This window comes from Silurus meridionalis, chromosome 4 (genome assembly GCF_014805685.1).
Source record: "Silurus meridionalis isolate SWU-2019-XX chromosome 4, ASM1480568v1, whole genome shotgun sequence".
Classification (NCBI taxonomy): Eukaryota; Metazoa; Chordata; class Actinopteri; order Siluriformes; family Siluridae; genus Silurus; species Silurus meridionalis.
The window spans coordinates 36706023-36733305 of record NC_060887.1 but is presented as its reverse complement, the minus strand read 5'-3'; the positions used below and the strand labels follow the sequence as shown (position 1 = coordinate 36733305).

At 38.5% G+C, this 27283-nt stretch overlaps 1 protein-coding gene across 1 annotated transcript; it reads left to right on the top strand.

The window, feature by feature from the left end:
• Positions 1-9: 9 nt before the first annotated feature.
• On the top strand, positions 10-27145 carry myo3a (myosin IIIA). The gene is made up of 20 exons (XM_046848564.1): positions 10-129; positions 410-514; positions 1774-1857; positions 2041-2243; positions 5400-5498; positions 5579-5693; positions 7886-8012; positions 8727-8937; positions 10132-10279; positions 10940-11093; positions 11567-11655; positions 11769-11898; positions 17811-17887; positions 18022-18063; positions 21504-21584; positions 22299-22504; positions 23031-23142; positions 23355-23517; positions 25477-26094; positions 27007-27145. Exons 2-19 carry the CDS (start codon positions 419-421, stop codon positions 26046-26048), a joined length of 2709 nt encoding a protein of 902 aa, XP_046704520.1. The 5' UTR covers positions 10-129; positions 410-418; the 3' UTR covers positions 26049-26094; positions 27007-27145.
• The last annotated feature ends 138 nt before the right edge of the window (positions 27146-27283 follow it).

Genomic DNA, 27283 nt, shown 5'->3' with positions numbered 1-27283 from the left:
CCTCTTCATAAGAACACAGTGACAGAGCATCTGCAGAAGCGCTACGCCAACGAGCAGATCTACACGTATGTGGGAGACATCCTTATCGCAGTCAACCCCTTCCACGAGATCAATCTCTACACTCCTGAGGTGTGTGTGTGTGTGTGTGTGTGTGTGTGTGTGTGTGTGTGTATGTGTGTGTGTTAATGTGGTATGCACTAGAAACCTAAACCCCCTTTATATTTCATTATAGATAACATCAGCATCCTTTTCTCTCTTTCTCTTCCTCCGGCGTTTAATCTCATTTCATTTCCTTTTTGCAAACGGTTTATATTTCAGTCATTTGCATTCGTATTTGCGGTTTGTCATTGTTATTATTGTTATTACTATTATGATTATTATGATTATTATGATATTTCTCACTTCTTAGCACTCAAAGATGTATATCGGTGCCAAGCGTCCGGTGAATCCTCCGCACATATTTGCCATCGCTGACGTCGCCTACCAGTCCATGGTGTCCTCCAACGCTGACCAGGTGACTCAAAGCAACACTAACGAGATAAAAAAAACAGCTAAAAACAATAATTCAACTGCAAGAGGTGCTTGCTGAGATCATGAGATTATACTTCCAGGATCGAGTAATTTTTCCATAATAAAGGATTTTGTTTGGAATCAATCAAATTCGTTTATAATGAAAAACGAATGGCAGGTGTTGAATTCTAATGATAAACATATGATCAAATAGATTCAAGATATAAAGCAGAAATAAAAAAATACAATTTATAAAATATTCCACCAATGATATTTTACTTAAGTACAAGTAAAGTGTCTAAAAATACTTCTAACAAAACATATTACTTTGTAAATGTAAAATTACAAATTTTAAAAACTACTTTTAAAAGTAAAAGTACACAAAAAACTACTCAATAACAGTAACGCAAGTAAATGTAATTCATTAGACCTGAGAGTAAACCTCATAAAAAGCCGTTCATATTGAATTGTATTAAATTTTCAACACTGAGAGTAAAAATTAAAATACACAATATGAAATTGTCCTTAATTGATACAGCAATATTTATATTATATAATATTTATAGACATATTTTACACAAACATCAAATACAATCAAATTCAATCACTACTAACTAAAACATTTCCTGGGTTTTTCCCGGTTTCACAAACTTCAAGCAAAAAAACTGAGCGACATAACATTAGACCAATGAAATTTCCGAACGGAAACGTTCACCTGTGTTCTGAGCTGCACGGCATCGGGAGAAAAAACTTCCATCAGGTGATTTTTAAACGCACGACGATGCCAAAAGATAAACTCCCGAGAGAAATAGTTGTGAAAGGAAGGAGGAAGACAGTGAACAATGACTTTCTTGGTAGATTACTGTTTAGATACAAGCCGTTGTAGCGTGTTGAGTCAGGGTGAAGGGAGAACTCGCTTCTGGCAGGCTATTCCCAAAATACCGCTATGCTCCTAAAGGAAGCGCAACATATTTCACCCGTTACACCGTGTGTAACGTGTCTTTAGTTAAAGCCTGTGTAAAGTACATTAGTGTAGACATATAGGCTTATAGACAGGTGCGGCTTATTTATGTTAAAAATCAATATATTTGTAAAATTTAGTGGGGGCGGCTTATATATGAGTGCGCTTTATAGTCCGGGGGTGCAGTCAGCGTTCACATTCATCCACAAGGTGTTCAATAGTGTTTGAGCTCTCTAGCAGGAGATGTATAGCTCTATATAAGTATATTAGCAATGATGGTTGATCTTCCTCCTTGTGTGCAGTGTATAGTAATCAGTGGAGAAAGTGGAGCCGGGAAGACAGAAAGCGCTCACCTCCTGGTCCAGCAGCTCACCGCCCTTGGCAAGGTCTCACCAAGTTTTTATTTTTATTCTGTTTGTATGTTGTTGCACAACCCAAACCTAATGGAAGAGTTATAAGGCATTATACACAGCATCAGTGTGTTATTATACTGTATAAGCAGTGTTCCTGATGCTGACTGCTAAGGAGTTCTTCAATGGAAAATTAAAGTCGTATCATGTTGTCTACAGGCCAACAACCGGACTCTCCAAGAGAAGATCCTGCTTGTGAACAACCTTGTCGAGGCATTCGGAAACGCCTGCACGGTCATCAATGATAACTCCAGCCGCTTTGGGAAATATTTGGAGATGAAGTTTACAAGTGGAGGAACGGTGGTGGGAGCACAGATCTTTGAATACCTGCTGGAGAAATCCCGTGTGATTCACCAGGCTGCGTGAGTGTTGATGAGTGACTGGTGAATGTTGACTGAGTAGTAGTAACAGTAATAGTAACAGTAAATGTTGCAGTACAAATAGTATTCTTCTTCTTCTTCTTCTTCTTTTGGCTTCTCCAATTAGGGATCGCCACAGAGCAGTTCATCCATCTCCATACCCCCCCCCTGTCCTGCACAACTCCTCTCTCCACCCTGTCGTACGCTTTCTCTAAATCCACAAACACACAATGCAACTCCTTCTGACCTTCTCTATACTTCTCCATCAACATTCTCAAAGCAAATAATGCGTCTGTGGTGCTGTTCTTAGGCAGGAAACCATACTGTTGCTCACAGATGGTCACCTCTTCTCTCAGCCTGGCTTCCACTACTCTTTCCCATAACTTCATGGTGTGACTGATCAACTTTATTCCCCTGTAGTTACTGCAGGTCTGCACATCTCCCTTATGCTTAAAGATCAGTACCAGCACACTCCTTCTCCATTCCTCAGGCATCCTCTCACCTTCCAGAATCTTGTTAAACAATCTGGTTAAAATTACACTGCATCTCTCCTAAACATCTCCATGCTTCTACCGGTACGTCATCTGGTCCAACCGACTTTCCACCCTTCATCCTCTTAATCGCTGCTCTCACTTCCTCCCTACTAATCCTATCCACTTCCTGCTTTACTATCTCCACACCATCCAACCTTCTCTCTCTCAAATTTTCCTCGTTCATCAGCTGCTCAAAATACTCCCTCCACCTTCTCAACACACTCTCCTCACTAGTCAACACATTTCCCTCTCCATCCTTTACTGCTCTAACTTGCAGCACATCCTTTCCAGCTCGGTCCCTCTGCCTGGCCAATCAGTACAAATCCTTTTCTCCTTCCTTTGTGTCCAACCTCTCATACAGCTCCTCATATGTCTTTTCCTTGGCTTTCACCACATCCCTCTTTACCTGCTGCTGCATCTCCTTGTTCTCCTGCCTAGTTTTCTCATCAACTGTCAATCCTAATTCTGTTTTGCCAACCTCTTTCTCCTTATGCTCTCCTGCACTTCCTCATTCCACCACCATGTCTCTTTGTCCTTCTTTCTATTTCCAGATGTCACACCAAGTACTTTTCTAGCTGTCTCCCTCATCACTCCTGCAGTAGTTTTCCAATCATCCAGCACCTCTTTAACACCACCGAGCCTCTGTCTGACCTCTTCCCTGAACCTCACACTACGCTCTTCCTCCTTCAGTTTCCACCACTTATTCTTCTTTCAGTCCTCACTCTCCTCTTCTTCTTCGCCTTCAAAACCATCCTACAGACCACCATCTGATGCTGTCTAGCCACATTGTCCCCTGCCAACACCTTACAGCCTCCAATCTCCTTCAGGTTGCATCTTCCACATAGCACATAGTCCACCTGTGTGCACCTTCCTCCACTCTTATACGTCACCCTATGATCCTCCTTCTTCTTAAAATAAGTGTTCACCACTGCCATTTCCATCCTTTTAGCGAAATCCCCTATAAGCACTGATGACATTTATCATCACCTCTTCAACTTCTAGCTTTACGTTCATCACTCTATCAGAAACTCTCTTCACCTCCATTACACTCTTACTGTACTCTTCCTTCAGAATCACCCCTACACCATTTCTCTTTCCATCCACACCATGATAGAACCTTTTCCACTTGTTCTCTTGAACACAGTAATAATAGCAGTAGGAGTGATAATGTTATTATAGAAGTAGCAGTAATAGTAGAAGTGGTAATATTAGTAATAGTAGTAGTAATAATAAAATTAGCAGTAATAATAGCCATAATAGTAGTTGCAGTAGTAATAGTAGTGGTATTATTAGCAGTAATATTTGTAAAAGTAATAGTACAGGTAATAATTGTAAACGTAATAATAGTAGTAATGATAGAAGTAGTAAAATAGTAGTAATAGTAGAAGAACTAGCAGTAGTAGAAGTAGTCATAATAGTAATAATACAAGTATGTGTAGTAGTAGTCACTATGGAGAAGGGCATCTACTAAATGCAGTAAATGTAAATATAAATAAAAGTAGTAGCAGTAATATTAATACTATTATTATTATTATTAGTAGTAGAAGTAATTTCAGTAGTAATATTAGTAATTAGAAGTACTAGTAGTAGAATTAGTATTGGTACTATTAGTATTAGTAGAAGTGGTAGTAGTAATAATATTAGTAGTAGCAGAAGAAGGAATGATGTAGGAGCGCAGATTTGCTGGAGAAATGGAACATCATTCACCAGGCTGTGTGAGCGTCACTTCTGAAAGCCCAAAAAAGATTTCTGAGCATACTTCTCTATTATACTCATTCCCTTTTAGCAACAGTGTGACCTCAGGAGAAAAGGCGTGACCTCAGGAGAAGGGAATGTCTGGGTGTAAATAGATTTTCTTTTAGTGGAAACATAAATCTGCACATACTTGAGAGTGAAGTGTTTTTAAAAGAACCAAATGAATAGCGCAATCAGGCGAGTCATTCATCCAATGCCAACCCTGAAATCGCGCTGATGCCAAAGCAAAAACATGGAGGATAATTACAGAGGAAACATGCAGTAATTACAAACCTACAGATTGACAGAGACGGATTATGCAAAGCCTCGTTACTTTCCCCATACACACACATATATCCACACATATATATATATATATATATATATATATATATATATATATATATATATATATATATATATATATATATATATATATATATTAGTTCAAATACCAGCAAAATATATATCAGCAAGAATTATGTGCTTAATATGCTAAAATTCTGAATCATCATGGTCTGGAGAGTTTTACGAGACCGCAGAAGGTGCCTTAGTATCTGGTGCAAAACTGCAGCAGGTCCTGTAAGCTGTGAGGTGAAGCCTCCATGGGTCAGACCTGTTTGTCCAACACATCCCATAGACGCACGATCAAATTGAGATTAAATTTGGAGGCAGAGTCAACACCCTGTACACTTCGTCATGTTCCTCAAACAATTCCTAAACTATATATTGCAGTGGGGATGTGCAGGAAACCATTCTCTTGCTGAAACAGGCCACTGCTATGAGAGAACACCAGTGTTATGATTAGTTATAACTCAGGCTGTGGGATTTCTGGTCTCCAGGAGAAACATTAAAACTACTGACTGTACAATCCCTCTTTTTCCTCTAACAGCGGAGAGCGTAATTTCCACATTTTCTACTACATCTACGCTGGCCTGGCCGAGAGAAAGAAGCTGGCTCACTACAAGCTCTCCGACAATACCACTCCAAAGTAGGTTCTTAACATTGCACTGTACCCTCAAAGCTTTATTTAAAAAACGTCTTTAAGAACTGTTTTACTGCTCACTTCAGGTACCTTCAGAACGAAAACATCAAGCTTGTGCCTGACATTGTAGGCAACGAATCCTACAAGGAGCAGTTCGAAGCGGTGGAGCAGTCTTTCAAAGTCATCGGCTTTACCCTCGAGGTAATACACGTCATGGTGTAGATGATGTAGAGCAGGGGTGCCCAATACGTCGATCGCGATCTACCGGTCGATCGCAAAGGTAGTGTGGGTAGATCCCATGCCATTAAAAATAGAGATATTTATTTATGTATTTTTTTATAGTAGGTAGATCATTTTAACTTAGTCATTTCCTATGTAGCTCACATGCTGAAAAAGTGTGTGCACCCCTGACATTAGCATTAGCATGACCAGTGAACCATTAGCATTAGAGTTAAAATAACATGACACAAGTCTAAAAAGCGAACAAGCAATGAAAGCAATGGCGTACACGTAATAGCATACTTTGGTTTGTTTTAGCAGAATGCATCAAAGTTGCAAGTATATACTGTAGTTACTATATATATATATATAGATAGATAGATATAGATATAGATATACACACTATTGTAGTGTTAGTAAGGAGTAAAGTAGAAGTAGCAATAATATTAATAGTAGTTGTAGAAGTAATAGTAGCAATAAAAGAAGAAGAATATAATACTAGTATTTATAAGCATTTTGCTGAGTGTTGTAATGTGCAGGGTTATGCATGTGACAGATAAATATATAAAGCTGTGTCGAACAATAAAGTATAGAATAGTAGTATTATTAGTATTTTTAGTAGTAATAAAACTTGAACTATTTAGGAGTAATAGAAGTATTCCTTTTTTGTAGTTATAGAACTAGTATTAGTAATAGTAGAAGTAGTTGTACTAGTAGGAGAAATAGAACTAGTTAGTAGTAGTAATTCTAGAAAAAGTAGAAGTAGGTGCAGTATTAGTAGTAGTAATAGTAGAAGTAATAGAAGTAGGAGTAATAAACTCTAGTACTAGTAGTATTAGTAGTAATAGAACCAGTAGTAGTAGAAATAATACAAGTATTATTATTTTTACTATTTATTAAGTAATTGAAGTAGTAGTAGTAATACTAATAGTAGTAATAAACGTATTATTAATAGTAGTAGTGGTAGTAAAAAAGTAATCAGTAGAAGTAATATTTACAATATTAGAAGTAGTTGTTTTAATCGTAGTAGTAGACATAGTAGTGGTAGATTTAAAAGAAGTAGTAATAGTAAAATAATGATTATAAGTAGTTTAAGTATTAGTAGTAGCAGTATTAATATTTTCCAAAACTAACAATTGTTGGCACCCGCTCAAATATGTCTTCTTAAAGTACAAGCAGCAACAGATATTTTTTTATCTGCAGATACCAAAAAGTGCTGATTTGACATATCCTGACGTTTCCTCTGCACAGAATTTGTTTGCATTTGTTGGTGCCATTACTTTTGCTGCATATGATCTTCGAAATCCGTTTATACAAAGTTTAATTCTTTTATTTTAATCAGCCCGCACATTTGTGATGTAAATGGTGGCAATAATTATTTATATGATACACACACACACACACACACACACACACACACACACACACACACACACACACACTGCATACATGTACTTGATAGCAGATCCAGCTGGAGAGAACACTACAGATGCATACTGTATGTGAGTACAGTAATAATAAAATAGAAAAACACTGCATGCATAGATCTCGTGAAACCGTCGGCAGCAAAAGTAATGGCACCCCAACAAATGCAAATACATTCTAGAAATTCTTTCGTTCAGCGGATATGAATGATCTTCGGCTTGAAATCATCAGGAAATAATTTTTTTGTGCAGGACTTGTAGGTTACTTTTGGGTCGGTGCACGTGATGGGGATGTGAGCAGCATGACATGATGAAACACGGCCTACAGCGAGGAGCTAAAAAAAACACCCTGGTGCTCACTGCTTCATGAGCTTCATATCTGTGAAATTCGAGCGAATACATGATCAAATTTGCTCTTATATATCATTATTGATGTCATTTCAGGGAAAATTGGATTCACAGTTTTATTTTTTTTATCCAGTAGATCATTTGATTGATTCCTTAGTCTGGATTTTGCTTTATCTGGCTGTTAATGATACAAAACAACACAAACTAGGAACACACCATCAGTAATAGCTACAAAAGAGATGACCATCCATTAGATTGCAGATATTGGATGAATTTTTTGCGGCTGGAAATGATTAAACATTGTTTTAAATCTTTAAACCAACTAATGCAGCCAATAACCTTGAGAAAATCTATTCTGTGTTCTCATTAACCATGTATCTCGAACACACTTTTCCTCCACAGGAGCTGGGAAGCGTGTACAGCATTGTGGCAGCCATCTTGAACACCGGAGATATCGAGTTCGATTCAGTGGCTACGGAGCATCAAACTGACAAAAGCAACATTGCTAACATGGCCGTGTTAGAGACTGGTGAGTGAATGAATGCTAGCAGGTTAAAATGCTGGTGCAGCAAAAATGCTCAGCTGATTAGCACACTATTTGGCTTGCTGCCGATGCAGAGTGGCTGCCTTGTAGCCTTTTCAGGACCCCAGGAAACTTAACGTGATCAGCAAGAAAAGATCTCAGGAATTCTTTTTACCAGGGGAACCTTTTTTTTTTAATTATTATTGTTATTATTAGCATGTAGTCAACGAACTAGCTGTAGTTAGAATCAGAGTGTTTTTTTTTCATGAACCACACCCAAAGAGGTGAAAATTACATCAGGGAAATGGGGCTATTTCGAGTTCTTACCTTTTATTTGCTTGTATTTGGAGGAACCATTTTTTAAACATGAACCAATGAGGTGGAGTTAAATTAAAAATTTTAAATATATATATATTTTTAGCAAATGTAGTTGCTGCTGTGTAAAACAAGAACAATATGGGCAGAGCTTAGCATATCTGCCATTGCTTAATGGGGAGAAGCATAATTCACAGCTTTAAGCAGCACTGTTAACAATTTAATGTTAAAAAAAAAGAAAGCAAAACACCTTTATTCCTAAACCTGTAACCTAAATGAAGGAAATGAAATGTTTGTAACCATCAGAAGTAAAGATGTAACTCAAATATAGGGTAAGAGAAATCAGAGGCCGCTGAGAAAATGGCTGTTTGTGAGGGTGTGTGTGTGTGTGTGTGTGTTCTACAGCTGCCACATTGCTGTGTATCCGTTCGGATGAGCTAAGGGAGGCTCTGACTTCGCACTGCGTGGTGGCTCGGGGTGAAACCATCGTCCGGCCCAACACGGTCGAGAAAGCCACAGAGGTGCGGGACGCCATGAGCAAAGCTCTGTACGGACGCCTTTTCAGCTGGATCGTCAACCGCATCAACACCCTGCTGAGACAAAATAACCAGACTGAGTAGGAGACGTTTATTTAACTTTTCATTTCTACACCTTTTTGGTTGCACCTTAAAAATATAGAAGTGTAGTAGAAACTGTAATTATCAGCTCCATTGAACTCCATTGGCTCCAATTATTTATTTCAAATCCAATCAAGAACATTGAAGTCAACTCACCTGCAACTTGAAGATCATGAGAGGATTTGAGGGGATTCTAGAAAAGCTGGGGTCTCATTATAGCCCTTAAAATATACAATATGACTTGGTTGCATTAAAGAAAAGGCCCTTTTTTAATTTGTGATGCTGGGAAAGGTTGACTGATTAAAGATATGGACTATATGGAGAACATCTTGTGGACACCTGAACATCCCATTCCTCATGTAGTCCCTTTTTGCTGTTATATTAAGTTCCACTCTTCTGGAAAGATGTGCCACTAGGTTTTATGTAGATTTGTGCTCATACAGTGTTACAAGGGTGTTAGTAATGTCAGATACTAATGTAGGTGAGGTGAGGAGACCTGGGATGCAGTCAGTGATCGAATTCATTATGTTCAGTAGGGTTGAGGATCAGAGCTCTATAGCAGGAGATCTTCCACTTGAACCCATGTAAACCATATCTTCAAAGAGCTGGCTTTCTGCCCAGGGGTATTGTCAGACTGGCACAAGTTTGGGTCTCCTAGACATCCTATACAATTAAGTGCTTCTAACTTTGTGGTAATAGTTTGGAAAAGAACCATATATGGATTGGAAAGTCAAGTGTCCCAATACTTTTGAACAAGCAGAATGAGTGTTTAATTGCCTTCCAATAGCAGCAAATTTGTGGAAGCTCAGTGGTTGAGACTCTGGGTTAGCGAGCAGAAGGTCGGTGGTTCAAGCTCCAGTACTGCCAAGCTGCTGCTCTTTGGGCCCCTGAGCAAGGCCCTTAACCCTCTGTGTTCCAGGAGTGCTGTATCATTGCTGACCCCAGCTTTCTAACATTGCTGGAATATGCTTGTGGGAACAATAAAGTATTTTAATTATAATTTGATTCCTCAGAATAATACATTTATTTCAATTTTACATGCTTTAATATTGGGCCTGTGATTTGGACAGATGAATCAGCCAATCAGATTTGAAAAAGTAACAGTTCTTTGGTGTAAATGGATCTAAAACACTGTTCAATATAATCGATCCACATCTACAAGGAATCTCCTCTCATCTGTTTTCCATTCTCAGAGAGGAAGACAAGGAGCAAAACATCGGCATCCTGGACATCTTCGGCTTCGAGAACTTCAAGCGTAACTCTTTCGAGCAGCTCTGCATCAACATCGCCAATGAGCAGATTCAGTTCTACTTCAATCAGCACATATTCGCCTGGGAGCAGGTACCGTACGCCGCTAAAACCTTTACCTGATTTCTGATCATTACGCAGTTATTTCTGTGTGTATTATGGCTCGCTGCTTGGAAGAGCAGTATAGAAGCTAAAACACTCAGAATGATAGTTCTGGAGATCTTCTGCATATGTCTGAATGATCAAACATGGTGTATAAGTTTGTGTGGTACAATTTCCTACATAATTACTGCTCGATGCACATTGATTACAAATCTGTCTCACAACCTGAGTTTATTTTCTCTCAATATACAATATGTTTATTGGATTTTGTCCATCTGGAGCACATGGTGTTTCTGCAGATCTATAGCTCTGTGCTTTGGAGTGGGTTTTGTGGTAGAGCTGCTTTCCAAAGCGTAGAGCACTTGTTCCTTGACTTTACCTTAGGCTACATGTAGTGCAGAAATGAGACTTTTCAGACAAGTGTCGACCTTTGAATGATTGTGTGTGTGTGTGTGTGTGTGTGTGTGTGTGTGTGTGTGTGTGTGTGTGTGTGTGTGTTACCTGGAGATTAGAAATGGTAGTGATTGTATGCTGAAATTTTAGCCAAGTATAACCAGCTCTATGTGCAATACACATAAACAGGATTTATTATGTATAAGGAAATAAACCATATTTTTTATGATTAAAATAATGGATATTTGTATACTGCAGGACGAGTACCTGAACGAGGGCGTTGACGTCCGAGTGATTGAGTATGAGGACAACCGACCCCTGCTGGACCTTTTCCTGCAGAAGCCCATGGGCATGCTGTCACTGCTGGATGAGGAGAGCAGGTTCCCCCAGGCCACCGATCAGACCCTTGTGGGTAAGTCACCCCACTTTCTACACACACTCTAGTACACAGCTCAGAAGCTGGGGTCAGAGTGCACGGTAAGCCATGATACTTAAAGGCCTGGTCTGGGGTGAAGTCAAAGTTCACATTCATCCCAAAGGTGTTCATTATTGTTTGGAGCTCTATAGCAGGAGATCTTCCACATCTTCTAGCCCATGTAAAGATTAGATTGGATGAGATTTAACTTTTTTGTCATTGCTCAAGTTGTAGTACAAGGCAACAAAATACAGTGCATATCTTCATAGAGCATATAAAGCATATCTTCATGGAGCTGGCTTTGTGCACAGGGGCATTTTCATGCTGGAACAGATTTCGTTCTTCAAGTTCAAGTTTTTGCTACTAAATGCTACTGTCAAATGCCACTAATGTGTCTGTTGGTTTCATCAATTTTGGATGTATATTATATAAGTCCAATGTTCAAATGTTCACACATTTCTTTCATTCAGAAAAATTTGAGGACAACCTTAAATCTAAAAACTTCTGGAGACCAATGAGGGTTGATCTTGGCTTTGGAATCACCCACTATGCTGGAAAGGTACGGCTAGATCTTCTATTGTAATATTCAAACAATGCACAAAAAACCCTAATAATTATATTTATCAGATCAGTAACATTGTGATTAAACTCTTCTGTGAATGTACCCTTCAGGTGATCTATAACACTTCCGGGTTCCTGGCTAAGAACCGAGACGCTCTTCCTGCTGACATCATCCTGCTGTTGAGGTCTTCAGAGAATGAGCTGATCAGCAAACTCGTCACTAATCCACTTACTAAAACAGGTACCAGCACACTGAGGGAGATGTTACACAGAGAGAAAGACTTTCTTCATGCAGTAGCAAAAATCCTGCTGTTTCTTGGGTGCATTGTTTGTTAGAGCCACACTGCAGGCATGTGTTTACACTGAGTGGTCCAGAAACAAATGCAGCAGATGTTTGGCTAGTTATATTACAGCAGATATATATTAAGGAAGGTTTTTCGATGTTCCAGAATTCTGTTTTCTCTACTTGCATGTTCCTATAAAACTCCTGAGACCATACATTTAAATTTTCGTTTTCAGTCTCGTTTTCTCGTGACGACATCATTTTTTCACCGTAACAAAAGTTGTTTTTCTCGTTATCATCATAATTTCTCTCGATCTCAACATAACAAAAGTTGTTTACTCATAATCTCTATAAAACAGAAGGTTTTCTCTTTATCATGACTCAATTTTCTCATGATCTCGACATAACCGAAGTTGTTTTCTCGTGATCGCGACATTATTTACCAAATTACCACGACCATAGCCGCTTAGGACTTCCGTTTTTTTTTTCTCCACATTCCTGTACAAATTCTTGAAACGCATTTAGAAATGATTTCCAATTAGAATAGCTGTGTCAAACTGTGTTCTTTATATGTGCTCAGACCATTTTTAGAACCCAAAACAAAGCACAGCATGAACATATGTGGTGTATGTAGACACAACTAACGAGGCCTGGACACAATAACAAGAAACATCTACTAGAAAACTGAATAGTTTTTCGGGGTGTATTTGTGGGGGGTGATTGGGGGGTTTGGTAGGCTCTGGGAAGGGTGTGTGTGTGTGTGTGTGTGTGTGTGTGTGTGTGTGTGTGTGTGTGTGTGTGTGGAGGGGCTTAATAATGCTTACAGTCACAGCACTTTACCACAATACATTGACATAGCAGAGTGTACATTCCCAGAAACACAGAACAGGTGACCACAATCAGGTAACAAACCAATATTATGGTTAGATGGTAAACCCAAATAATCCGGAGAACATGCTGTTTCTTCATTGTTCCTACCAAACTTTAGAAATCAACTGAAAATGTCTTTGTTGCTGAGATGGTACCATTAACAATGCAAACATGCATGCTTATGTATCTTCAGCATTAATCTGTCACATAGGAAAGTATCTGCACCAAGCTCATTCGGTATAGAGCCTAAAGGGTTTTTTTAGATACAAAGTACAAACATGTCATCTCATGTTACCATCCCAGAGATAACACTTTATGGACAAAAGTATTGGGACACCTGATTTTTCCAGCTACATGTAGCTCTTCCCCAAACCGTACCTTTAGAAGCAATAGGATGAAATGTTCCCTTCACTTGATCTTGGAGACCCGAATTTGTTCCAGCATGAGAAAACCCCTGTGCACAAAGCCAGCTCTATAAAGATCTGCTTCACATGAGTTGGATATGGTGCAAGATCTTCTGCTATTGAGCTTCAACCCTGTTGAATACCTTTGGGATGAATGTGAAACATCTTCTCAGAAATGTGGAGGTTATTAAAATTGTGGAATGTTCAAAAATAAGCCAATCTTATGGTCAGGTGTGTACAAACCTTTGTCCATATAGTATATTTTTGAGAGTGCAGGATTTTCCTGTACAGCAGTGATGTCACGTTTAAACATTATACCACTGCACTGCAGAGTTTAGCATTTTGCTTCATAGGGTTTAATATTTAGCTGATCAGCATATTCCTTATATCTAGCACATATGCGGAGCTTGACATATTAGAAAGAGGAATGCGCACATCTCTGAATAGCGTAGGTAAATTTACTTTAAGCAGTGATGAGGTTTTCCTTCATATCGCTATTTAACATTGTGTTGACCTGTTTCAGTTCAGATGTTTGTTCTGTTTTTGCAGTTTTCCAGCCATTTACTGTTCGTGGCCTATTTAGGGTCAAAACCTTTCCACTGCAGAGTGAGTACAGCAAACGGGGAGGCTGAAGGTCGAACAAATCAACTAACAAATCCAATCACACATATTTATAACCCTTAATGAAGCTTTTACACAGACCTGCACACACTTTCAGCTAAGTGATTGTTGGCTATATGTCATTATAGTTTAGGTTTCCTTCAATCCTAAAATGTAACAATGAAAGATCACATGTGTAAGAAGCTGCAGTCGTAGTAGAAATACTGCTACAGAAGTAGAAATATCTGTGGTAGATTTACCAGAATCTGGATCCCATTCTGCAAATACTGTGCCATAATCTCTGCCATTTGCTTTAATCATGACATTATATCCAGCTGTGGCACCATAAACCTATTAAACCTTCATTCATTAATCCATAGTACGGGTTTTATTCTCGTCAGGGTCCCATGACTCTGCTTAGATTTTGGATTTCTGATCAGACGGTTAAGATTTTAAATTCCAGCTCTACAAGGTACCATTAACTGGAATTAACTGGAAGTAGTTCATTCAGGAAGTGGATATTCACAACATGGAAGCTTGCAGCTATTCACTAAGCCATCTCCAGCAGCTGGGAGAGTTTCTTTCTTCATTCTGACCTACACACATTATACAGAATGTTACCTGTTTGTCTATTTGCTCCTCCTGAAGAGGGAACAGATGCTCCGATTTTGACTATTGGCAATGAAAGTGTTCAAACATCATGACTCATCTTCTATGTTCCAGAATAGTTTTCCATTCAGCTTGTTATCTCATTATTTGAACACTTACTTGCATATTTCTAGAGATGAATTGAGTTACATATCCAACAATCACTTATCATATGGTATTAATCAACCTCTGAGGGAAAGCCTGTACTGTAATTTAGTAGCTAGTACTGAAGTTCTGATCTCTGGGAGAATCTCTGTGGTGATTATTTATAGTTATTAGAGTAGCACTTTATCTGTCTTCTTGTAACATCTTCAGTTTCAGGTACTCAACGTGTCTGACCTTGACCTTTTTTTCTTTCCTGTGCTGGGGCACAACTTGTTCTGTCTATGTTTACAAGTACACTCGTTTACAGTTTTTCTTTTTGCACATTGTACTGTATAACACATTACAGTAGCTTTACTGCTCGGGGCTATTTTGTGTTTTGTCTATCTGTTTTACACTGTCCTGTGTTTTGTTATGTAGCTCGAGGTCTTACGTAGGCACCAGGGTTCTGGAGAAACCTTGTCTCGTTTCACTGTGTCCTGTGTCAGCAATATATATATATATAAATTAAGATGACAATAAAAGCTTCTTGACTTGACTTGACTTGACTTGACTTGACTTGACTTGGCTAGTAACCGGGTCTGAGCAACTATTTGGGTCTGCAAACACAGCAGGTCCATGCTGGAAATGCAAATAAATCAGGAAGATGATTTTACTAATCTAACATCATAACCAAGTTAAAAAAAAAGGTTGGAATGATGTGGAAAATTTTAAATAAAAACAAAATGCAAAACCAAAATCTCATATTTTATTCACAATAGTATAAATCAAATGTTTAAACTGAGGAAATGAGCCATTTTAAGGAAAAAAAAAGTTTATTTTGAAAGTGAGGGCTGTAACGTATCAAAAATGTTGGTATAATCCATGTTTACCACTGTGTAGCATCCCAGTTTTTATCACGTCTGTATACATCTAGACCAGTTGCTGTTTTAGGAGAAAAATTTTGTCCCATTTGTTGTCTGATACAGGTTTTTAACTGCTCAACAGTCCTGGGTCTTCTTTGTTGTGTGTTTTGTTTCATGATGCACTGAATGTTTATTACATACTATGAAGCTGGGCTGTTGTAAAAGATTGAGCATGCAGTTTAGCAATATCTTTTTGAAATATGCAAAGCCTTTCCTGAAATTCTCTACTCTTTAGTCCACAATGTCCACGATTTCCAAAAAATAATTTAAAATTTAAATTCTTCTGACTACAGAACCACAGCCCATAGAATATAGTGGCATTTCTAGATCATGTTCACATATGGCTTCTTCTCTGAATGATAGAACTTCAACCTGCCTTTATGGAGGACACAGCAAACTGTGATCACAGACAATGATTTCTGGATGTGTGTCTGAGCTCATGCAGTGATTTCCTTTACAGATTCATAACTGTTTTTAATGCATCCAATATTAATTTTCACCCTCATCCTTTGTGCGCAGTCATTTCTCCAGATTTTCAGATCTTCTGAAGATGATATGTTCTGCAAGTTATTAGATATTCAACCGTTTTGCAATTTGATGTTGATGTTGAACTTTTTGAAGACATGTTGCAGCCATCAAATTCAAAATAACCGCATTTCTTTTTTATTATTTAACATTTCCTCAGTAACATTTCATTTTAATATTACAGCAAATAGGGAATAAAAATGCTATTGGGTGTTCAAAAAGTACAGTATCTCACAAAAGTAAGTACACCCCTCACATTTTATCAACCATTGTAGCGTCTCAAGGAACAATACTATATAAATGAAACTTGGATATATTTTAAGAGTAGTCTATGTGCAGCTTGTATACAGTACAGATTTACTGTCCTCTAAAAACATGTCCTCAGTGAACATGTCAAAACTGTGTCCAAAGTGTGAAAATTCTGTGTGAGCCCCATCGTAATCCTCCTGGGTGTGGAATTCACCAGAACTGCACAGGTTGTTGGGATCCTCTTCCACTCCTCCATAATGACATCACGGAGCTGCTGGATGTTAGACACATGGAGCTTCTCCACCTTCTGCTTATTGATGCCCCACAGGTGCTTGATATGGTTCAGGTCTGGAGACATACTTGGCCACTGCATCACCTTCACCTTCAGCTTCCTCATCTTGGCGGTGTGTTTGAAGTCGTGTTTATGTTGGAAAGCTATCGCTTCTGAAGGGAAGGTATCATGATAAGACTCCTTAGTTAATAACCCAGTTTATGTGAAAAGACTTGAATGTGACTCTCAGCACACTGATCTATTAATAGAATGATATTAATGACTCGAACACTGATTGATATCTAATAAAATTTTACTGAGCCCAAAAGCTTATCAATGACTTAAAAAACCTTGCAAATAAGGTCATGGGTGATGTGGCAAGTTCAAGTCAAGAGTTCTTCCATCATTTATTCTTCTCCAAATGTTCTGCTTGGTGTTGAATTGATGCTGAACTGTATGTTGGTGACACGTAGATGCCACCAAGCAGCAATGGTAGATGCCACCAAGCAGCAATGGTCTTAAATGACCAGTAATGTACAGATACGGGAGCAAACTACTTGAGTACAGTCAAGAATTACATTTACTTTGTTAATGATTTTACTTTTTATGACTGATTTTAACTGCTTTAATACAAGATACACTCATTTGCATGGTTCTGTCAAGCAGACAAAAACATGAACATGATGAATAGGATGTTGCATGTTTACACGCCATATAACTGTTATCACTGAGGGTGGACTCACTTTTGTTGCCAGTTATTTAAACAATAATGACTGTATGTTGAGTTATTTTCAGAGGACGGTAAATCTATACTGTATACAAACTGCACATTGACTCCTCTAAAATATATCCGTTTTATTTCTATAATATTGTCCCTTGAGAAGATACTCTACAATGTTGCTGGGTTGTGAGGGATGTACTTACTTTTGTAAGATGCTCTAAATACTTATATTCAGGTGTCCAAACTTTTTTATTTATAGTTCGGGGTTGTTTTTGTAGTTCATATTACATTGCAAAAGTTGTAGAAGATACAAGGTTGGAGGTTTAAAGCCACTGTGTGGTAGCACTTCACAACCACCACAAATAACCCATAAAAACCAGCATATACCAGTTTTCTGCTCAATTGCAGGACCTTTATTCTAACAATGTTATAGCAAAAGTTTGCTTCAATTATCAATTGCAATGAAACGAGATTATTCAGTGTTAAGCCCAAAAAGGTTTGTGTTCTGGGTTTACATTTTTACCCATTGCTTTTTGTATATTTATTATAACCTTTAATCCTTTTTTTTTGACCAGGTAATTTAGCTCACACAAATGGAAAGGGGACAGAGTCACGTCCGCGGTCTCCTCAGCGCTCTTTAAACATCGTCAAGGTATTTACAGAGCTTGTGAAATCACATCTTTAAAGTGTATACTTGCGACATGCTCTTTCTCCTCCTGTTCTTCATTTTTGCTTCCTGTCTGATTGATATTTCCTCCCTTCATGCACACGTCTCATTTTCTAAAGATGGAACTGCTGATGTTGTACAAACTCCTGTCAGTCAGTGAGGTAATAACACCGATTTCAGCATCCGCCCACAGGAAACAGATGCAGCATGTTCTGTTGCCATTATCTTTCCCATTGTGTGTGTATGTGTGTCTTGTGTATGTGCCTGATATTATGTAGACAAGTTCCAAAGTGTTATTGTTCAATGAGACTTACATGAAGAGATGTGCATAAGCCCTTCATTATAACCGAAATAAACCTACATCGACAGTTAAAAGAGTCCAAATCAATTTTGTGTTCAGATTTTCTTTTCCTCTCGTTTGAATCATGCAAATCGCCTGCATGTAATTCAAGATTCTGAGCTCGAAAGGCCTTTCTTGAAAAGAAGCTGAAAAAAAAACACCCATGTTTTTATGGGTTCTAAGTCACATTCATGTTTCTTTAGTTTAAATGGAACAAACTACGTAAGGTCCAATTTTTCAGTTCTAAAAGAACTTATGTAAGATGAAGAACAGGAAAATTTAAGCAGGCTGACTCATCTCCAGAGTCAAACATGGAGGTGGAAGCCTAATAATTTTGGGTTGTTTTGGAACAGTGAAAATTGGAGATTTATTCCAGGTAAAAGTAACCAACATGGCAACCTTTCCATACTTCAACAGCATGCAATTCGGTCTAGACTGCGGCTCATTGGAACCGATTTAAAGCGTACGTCCGAGCTCTGTAAGAGTTATGTAGAATAAGCTGCCCAGTCACTGCACCTAAATCCTACTGAACTGCTCTGAGATAAACTGGATCGTAAAGAAAGAAGAGCTTTAAGAAGCACTGAAAAATGTTTTTTGTGCTGAAGGTTTGGAGAAACGAACTATCCAGTGCCCGAGAGTGTGAAGCTGTGATAGTAAACACAAAGTCTGATATAATGTAAGATAAAAAAAAAAAAAAAGATAAAAAAAGACTAATATGATGTTTGACTAAAGCACTGAAATAGGACGTGCAAATAACGTATGTCAAAATAAACGCCCTCACATCGACACCATTACGTCAATATGATAAATAATGCATGCATGCAGTTATACAGCAGGTTTTCATCTCAGACTACGAAAACGTCAAACAATATTTTATTAAGAAAAAATCTTCATGTAAGGACACATCAGAAACTGGCTTTATTTCTTTATTTTCCATGTTGTGTTCATGTAGGCATCATGTAGCCTTCCGGACATCAGTGAAGCTTCACTGTGTCATTTTTGTCCTTCTTATTCCAAGGGGGTCGTTCTGCCTTCGTTAGAGGCTCTGTCCTCTTTTGAACTCTCTAATAGAAGCCCTGATGTACATTTAAAAGTTCAGTCTCTGAAACAAATCGACACTTTATACATATTGAAATGAGGGGTCTTTGATGAGACCGTGAATGTGTTTGCATGTGTTTGCATGGTGAGTCACGCTCTCTCTCTCACATCTTTAGAAAATTTCACATCAAAGATTGTGCTCATTGTTTCTGTAGTGAAGATCAGGGGGGCACCTGCGCTGGCGTCTATCGGCCCGGCCGTGTTTTGCATTTGATTGTAGTTTTGCAAAATGCTTTCTACAGAGGCTCAGGGTTCGTATCAGCCCGGTTATACAGCATGCGTACCTTTCTTTAAGAAGGAGAAGAAGAAGAAAATAAGGGAGAACAGAAATCATCCAGTCAGGAAACTTAAAAAAAAACGATGAGTCACACATGGATTTCTTTATGAAACACGTGAAATGTAAATGTATAAATTTAACGAGACTTTTAAATAAGAACTTTAATTAGGCTTTAAAACCTTTGTACACTTCCTCAACAATGGGATGCCAGCTTGCTTTACCATTTTTTATCTTTCTTTGACTGCATGACCCCACCTGCCTCGATCTATGGTCATTATTTCGAATATACTCTAATATTCGAATATTTAACATAAGATCTCATTATTGGTCCTGAATAACTCCTTATTTTGACTACATTGGATGCAAGTGCAGAACAATGATCATGAGGAACAAACTCTAGATTCTGGATCAGGTTTATTGGCTTGTTGACACACACAAGGAATTTGGTTCCACCTGTTAGTGACTCTCAAAGTACAGACGTAAATAAAACTATACATTCAGCTTGGACTATACGAGACAAAACAGAAAGACAAAACAAAAACAGACAATGTGAGACAATATAGTCAGTATGAGGATTAAATATTGATGCTAGGTTGCCTGAATGAGGGGCAAGGTGTGAATTATATACTACTATTCATCAAGAAGTTGTTGAGGTTTTCGTTGGGAGTGACGAGGATGGACAAGATTAGAAATGAGTTTATTAGAGGGACAGCGCATGTAGGACGTTTTGGAGACAAGGTAAGGGAGGTGAGATTGAGATGGTTTGGACATGTGCAGAGGAGGGACATGGGGTATATCAGTAGGAGAATGCTGAGGATGGAGCCACCAGGAAGGAGGAAAAGAGGAAGACAAAAGAGGAGGTTTATGGATGTGGTGAGGGAAGACATGCAGGTGGTTGGTGTGAAAGAGGCAGATGTAGAGGACAGGGGGGTATGGAGACGGATGATCCGCTGTGAAGAACTCTAATGGGAGCAGCTGAAAGAAGAAGAAGAGGACTCATCAACAGGGGTTAAATCAGGCATGTGAAAGAAACCAGTGAAATGTTGATTGGATAATAGTAGTAGACCGTGCATTTCACACTTCAGTGCTGTCCAACCCGAATCAATCCACCTCTTAATACCATCATTATGACACCACGGTTATAGAAAATCAATCAATCAATATTAATATCACAGAGAAACGCAGTATCACAGAGCGCTGCATCACAGACAGGAATCTCATAGAGTGAAAATAAATGTTATCACTAAAAACCCAATAAACACAATTCATCACAAATTTCCTTGGGCCTGGAAACAAGTTTTTGCTGGTTCTGATGGTCTGCCACTGAGATGTAGCCTAGTAACCTGACATCCCTATCATGTTGGTCAATATGAACACTTTATCAACATTGATATTGTTTCAGAGTAATTATTTACTATTTAATGAATATCAACTCATAGTAATCATTATAATTTCTTCGCTGGCACGAAGACCAGTTTGAGATCAGGAGTATAAGTTTCCCCCTGCAGGATTATTCAGGAATGTTTTCCCCATCATAATGACATTCTGTGGTTCAGCTCTTCAGGCCATATTAGCATCCTCCATTAGCTTCCTTCATCCACTGGAAAACAAACATCTAAATTTTCCTTGTACAGTAATCCCAGCCTGGCCGTGTGTTCAACCCTGACCCAGACTTTACCATCTTTCTTCCACCTTTTCTCCATCTCTCCTCATCGCTGCTCCCCTGACAACCAAAAATCCATCACACTTAAAAGCACGCTTTAGTAATGACGTCCCTTCACTTCACCCTGATCATATTTATGGTCATCATTAGACACCTGTTAGACGCACGGCCTGCCCTTGAATCTGTAAATTCTCATTTTCTTGAATGTGCTGTGCTTTCTCAGGGGGAGAACGGTGCAGAAAGCATTCATCATCCCCGTGAGACCACCAACATGAGAACGCAGACCGTGGCCTCCTATTTCAGAGTGAGCATGCATTAAATATTAACCTGTATCACTGCACTGTACGTTTCATTTTCTCAATCGTTTTAATAAATGTATTGATGTAGTAAGGAATAAAACATCTGTTTATCTGGAAAATGAACAATTACCTGATGGTGGGATGAAACAGGGTTACAGATTTTTTGTTTTTGTCTTTAACCTCACAGAGTGTAGTGTTTCATTGCTCTTATGCCACAACATTTGACCAAAAAAAAGTAGATAAATTTAATCAATCAATCAGTCAGTCAATCAATCAATACACAAATAAAGAAATAACAATTTTAATATTTTAATATTTAAAATATTTCCCAATTTGAATATTGTGAAATGTCCAAAAAACTTTTACTGATTGATAAATAGCATCATTATCATCCATATTGGCATTACCATTATTATTATATTTCTATATTATTCATTATTTTATTATTGTTGTTTACCAAATTATTTATTTGTTTATTAAAAATATTGTTGAATATTCCAAATACCCCATTATTTTAATATTGTGTAATGTCCACAAACACATCATCATCATTGTACCATCATTACAGTTATGATTATGTTTTTATATTATTAGTAGTATTTTATTATTGTTGCTTATTTGTTTGTTGTGTAATTATTTGTATGTTATTATTTTATTTATTTCAAGTATTGTTTATTATTATTTAATTTTCATTCTTCTTCTTCTTTTTCTAATGCAAGTATTCACTGATGGACCTGCTTTCGAAGATGGTGGCCGGACAGCCGCACTTCGTCCGCTGTATCAAACCCAATAACGACCGGCAGGCTCAAAAGTTTGACAGGGAAAAGGTGCTGATTCAGCTGCGCTACACCGGCATCCTGGAGACGGCTAAGATCCGCAGACAGGGCTACTCTCACCGCATCCTCTTCGAAAACTTCGTCCAGAGGTCTGTCTGCAGCACACCTGTAAAACCTCTGAAACATATAAATAAACTGCAGGCTATTACATACGAAATGTATTTAGATACTAAATGTCCACGTTTAGTCACCATTTGCTGACCTCCACTCTTCTGGGAAGATGTTTCTCTAGATTTTGTGGAGACTTCAGCTAGAAGGGTGCAGTTGGCGTTCACATTTATCCTAAAGGTGTTCAATAGGGTTGGAGCTCTATAGCAGATCTTCCACATGTTTAAGCCCATGTGATGCAGATCTTCATGGAGCTGGGTTTGTGTACAGGAGTATTGTCATGCTGGAACAGGTTTGGGTTTTCTAGATCAAATTACGGGAAAATTTCATACTACAGCATCCAACGAAATCCTACACAATTGTGTAGGAAAGAGAGACATGAGAAGAAAGAAGAGAGAAAGAAATGTCCCAGTACTTTTCTCTATTAAGTGTATATAGGTTGATATATTGTATTATTGAAATAAACACTCTTTGGGCTGTGAAGGTTTGATTGCTATGTGTTTGTAGATACTACACGCTGGCTTTCCGTGTGAACGAGGAGCCGGCCGTCAGTCCTGAGACATGTGTAGCTATCCTGGAGAAAGCCAAGCTGGAGAACTGGGCTCTGGGCAAAACAAAGGTAAAAACTTTAATAGAGAGAAATCCAATCTTATTTCCCATGTAAAAGCAGAAGGTCTTTTTTTTTGCAGCAAAAAAATAAATCCAAACCTTTTTTAAAACTTTTAACTTTAAAACAATCAAATCGTTTTCTAAGAGATCTAAAGATCTAGATCTCTACAGGGGCAGAAAGAGAGAGAGTACTGTGAGTGTTTGTGTGTATTTTGATTTCAGGTCTTTCTGAAGTATTATCACGTAGAGCATTTGAACCAGATGGTCAGGAGAAACATGGACTTGATCGTGCTGTTGCAGGCGTATGTAAGATGTTGGCTGGCTGTCAAAAACTACCGAATTACTTTGGGGAAGAGAGCTCAGAGTGCTGTACTCCTGCAGTCAGGTGAGGGCACATACTAAATTCATCTAACGTGCTGGGAATAACTGTCACTAAATGGATAACTACAGAAAATCTACTTTTTAATTCATTTTTATTCCAGTTCATTCAATTTATTTCCAACTTATTCGAATGATTTGAAATAAAACAAAAGGATTAAAGAAAAGTGTTTATCTGGCATCTTCTTTGGTTGTCCTAGGCAACATTTAAAGGCTTTTTTGTTGGTGGTCCAGATCCCAATGTGGAACTGGAAACCAATGAATTCTCAAGAAACCCTTTTTCTTTAAAAAAAAATAAGTAATGTATGCCTACTTTAGAAATTGGAGCTTTAAATAATTTCAATATACATCTAAACTATTTAGTTATAGCAATTTTAATGTAACTTTTTAAACAATACATACAGCGTGACTCTACTTTTGTTGCAACATATAGTGAAATTCATGAGAATTTCTTTGCCCACAGCTCAGAGAAGATCTGATATCATTTTGTACACATTTTTGGCAGCAAGCTTCAGAATCCTCTGTATGTGACAAGCCACTAACAAACCTCTAAACAATTTCACAGTAGAGATGTGCACCTCCATAACTTATGGATGCATAGCCAAAGATACGACACATTAAAAATACATATGAGGCAGCTACCAATGCGATAAGATACGATTCACCCATATTACGATGCAGTGCGAGCCGATTTCAATTATTATCTCTGAAAGAAGACATTTTATTACCACTTATAGAAGGAGTCTTTGGTTTCATTGCTGCATATCAGTCAGGAACTTTCTGGAAATTCTTCAGGAAAGAGTTTACACTGTGTGTTTCTTTCGGCTTCTCCCATAAAGGGTCGCCACAGCGGACCATCCACATGTTTGATTTGGCACATGTTTTTACGCTGGATGCCCTTCCTAACGCAACCCTCCCCATTTATCCGGGCTTGGGACCGGCACTAAGGTTTATGCAACTCTAATGGTTGGGGTTGGTTTCCTGACCGGGGATCGAACCCGGGCCGCAGCGGTGAGAGCGCCGCATCCTAACCACTACACTACCAGGGAACCAGTTTACTCTGTGTGTTAATGAATAAAAATAACTTGGGTTGCAAATCTGTGTTGGTTTAAAAGGAATAAAATGCTCGTAACCACTATTGGAAAAAGAATTACCTTCTGCTGCTCTCATGCTCTATAACAGGACTTTTAATGTTACAGGTATTAAAATAGATGCTAGCGTGGCGGTACTACACGCAGTAGTAAGTGGTTCCTGAAGGGGAACACAGTGTGTGCACAGAACAGCATGTGGTGAGGTTTCTTGTGAATGAAGGCGTAAAAACCAGCTGATATCTACAGAAGACTTCAAGCACAGTGCGGTGATGAGACGCTCAGCTGCAGTAAGATTTGAATGGTGTAAACGATTTAAAGATAGTTGTACATGCGTCAAGGACGATCCTGGTTGTGGTGGTTCCCAGCTCACAGCAGTGATTTACACCTATTTTGAATAGTTCCTCAGAGGTCAGCATTTCAGCACTGGTGATGAAGTGAAGCAGGCAGTCATAGGATGGTTCAGATGATAAGTGTAGCAGAAAAATATGTCCAAAAATAAATGCAGCTTTCACTCCTTAAACTTTGTGAAACTCAAAGCTCTTCGGGTGACCTGAACACCCCTCCAATTGGCTATTATTATTGATTATTTTCCTATAATAGAACACCACATGTGGTAGAGTAAGTAGTAAGGAAATTGTATATCATGACCAGGCACTTTGTGGGCAGTGCTTAAGGGTTATGGTGAACGTTACTGTTCATGTTTGTGTTAAATGGCCATATTTGGGAAATGATAAAATTTGTGAGCCTGAAGCCTGTTGTCTTGACACGATTTGCCGATGATAAAAGCAAAGCCAAACAAGACACTATCATTATTAAATTGCAAGCAGGTAAGATTTTCCAAACAATAAAACTTCCTTCTTTATCTTTGTGTCTAGTATGCCGAGGATATCTGGCGAGGAAGAAGTACAAAGAGTTAGTGGATGAGAAGAACAAAGCTGCTACAGAGAATGAAGAGAATACAGGAGAGGCGAAAGAGGACAAGTCCGACCAAGAGGGCGGCGCCAAACATTCCGAGAATATTGAAGAAAATGCCCCTCCGTCTGCAGATCAACCTGAAGGTGCATCACCAGGAGAAGATTCTGCACCGAACGAGGAAGTAAACCCCGAGCAGGAGGCCAAAGCAGCTACAGTTATCCAGAGCAATTATAGAGGATACAAAGAACGCAAGCGGCTTCAAGAGGAAGGGCAGCTCCCAGTGACGGAGAAGAAAGACGCAGTTTCCCAAACTGAAGAAATTCCTTCTGAAGAAGAGAAGGCAGCAGAGGCAGAAAAAGAGGGTCAAAATGATGGCCCTAAAGATGCACCAGGAGCTGAAGAGAAAACAGCAGAAGAGTCGAATCAAGAAAACCCTGAGACGGAGAAAGAACCAACAGAAAATACATCTGAAGGACAGAACGGAGAGGAAGAAAAGAGAAGAGGTCCAAGACGCCGAGTCAAAGCCAAATGAGGACGAGCAAGCACAGATAGAGAACTTTGAAAGCTTTTCCATGCATGTGAGTTCAAAGAGAAGGGTTCTACAGACTCTAAAAATCTAGTGGAACATCTTACTAGAAGAGTGGCTGGAATTATAAGAGCAAATTGGGGCTAAATGTGGAATGCGATGATCAAAAAGCACATACCAATCGTATGACCAGATGTCCGCAAACTTTTGCCAATAGAGAGCATCTCCATAGGTGGAGAAAATACATAGATTTGGCCATATTGCTGAAACTGTTACAGATTTGAGCTTTTTGCAGTTATATGGAAATGACCATAAATGTTAAATCTATATATGGAAGTAGGAGCAGTTCTGAGAGCAGCTGCGACCATATATGGATGTACAGCGCAATGTAAAAAATAAATAATAATAAAAAAAGGCCTGAACTAAGCAAAAAATAAGCTAAGCAAACAAATGCAAATCTAAAAAATTATTTATGGGGTGTTCAATTTGATTCAATAAAACAAAGCAGTTCATGAGAGTCGTTTGTTCAGACTACGATTTATTAGACGGGTATATATTTTTTTGTCATCACAATAAAGCGGCATAAATCAGTTGAACAAACGGATAAAATGTACAATTTATGCATTGGGATACCAGTGCTTTTTCTTAGGGTGGCAGTTGCCACCCTGTGCCACCCTGGTAGATCCTCCCCTGTAGATACTGTAGATGACAGAAAACTCAATACAATTAAATCAATTGAAATGTATATTAATGAAAAATCATATCACAATTCCAAAAACATTTACAATCAACAACATGCTGCTAATTATTTTGTAGGATTTGATCTATAATTTTACAGTAACTGACTTACCGTTTTTTTCAACATCCTTTGATACCTATCGTTGTAAATGCTGTCCATCGTCCTGACATAGGGCCCAGTTTCTTCTGGCAGCCATGACATTTTCTTCTTTGTCTTCCTGTCCAGATAAACAACGTCTCTCAGGACTTCCTGACGCTACAACATAAGCTGAATCAGATCATCATGGCTCATCATATCAACCCAACCAGCAACGGCATGTTTACAAGAGGACAGGCTACGAACGGGTCTACAGGGAACGATCAACAGATCTCAGGTACCTTCTCTTACATAAAATGAGGTTTATAGTAAACATGAGGTTGATATCTTGTTCTTCTTCGGTTCCTGAGTATCTTCTTCTCCATATGGAACTCTGCTGTGTTCCATTAGGGTTCTTGGGTTTTTC

Bases quoted from the DNA above. Each gene is read 5' to 3' on its own strand.
- myo3a (XM_046848564.1), top strand. From the start codon at position 419: ATGTATATCGGTGCCAAGCGTCCGGTGAATCCTCCGCACATATTTGCC. The intron at 8,013-8,726 runs GTGAGTGAATGA...TGTGTTCTACAG, and splicing joins CATGGCCGTGTTAGAGACTG to CTGCCACATTGCTGTGTATC. The intron at 11,656-11,768 runs GTACGGCTAGAT...TGTACCCTTCAG, and splicing joins TCACCCACTATGCTGGAAAG to GTGATCTATAACACTTCCGG.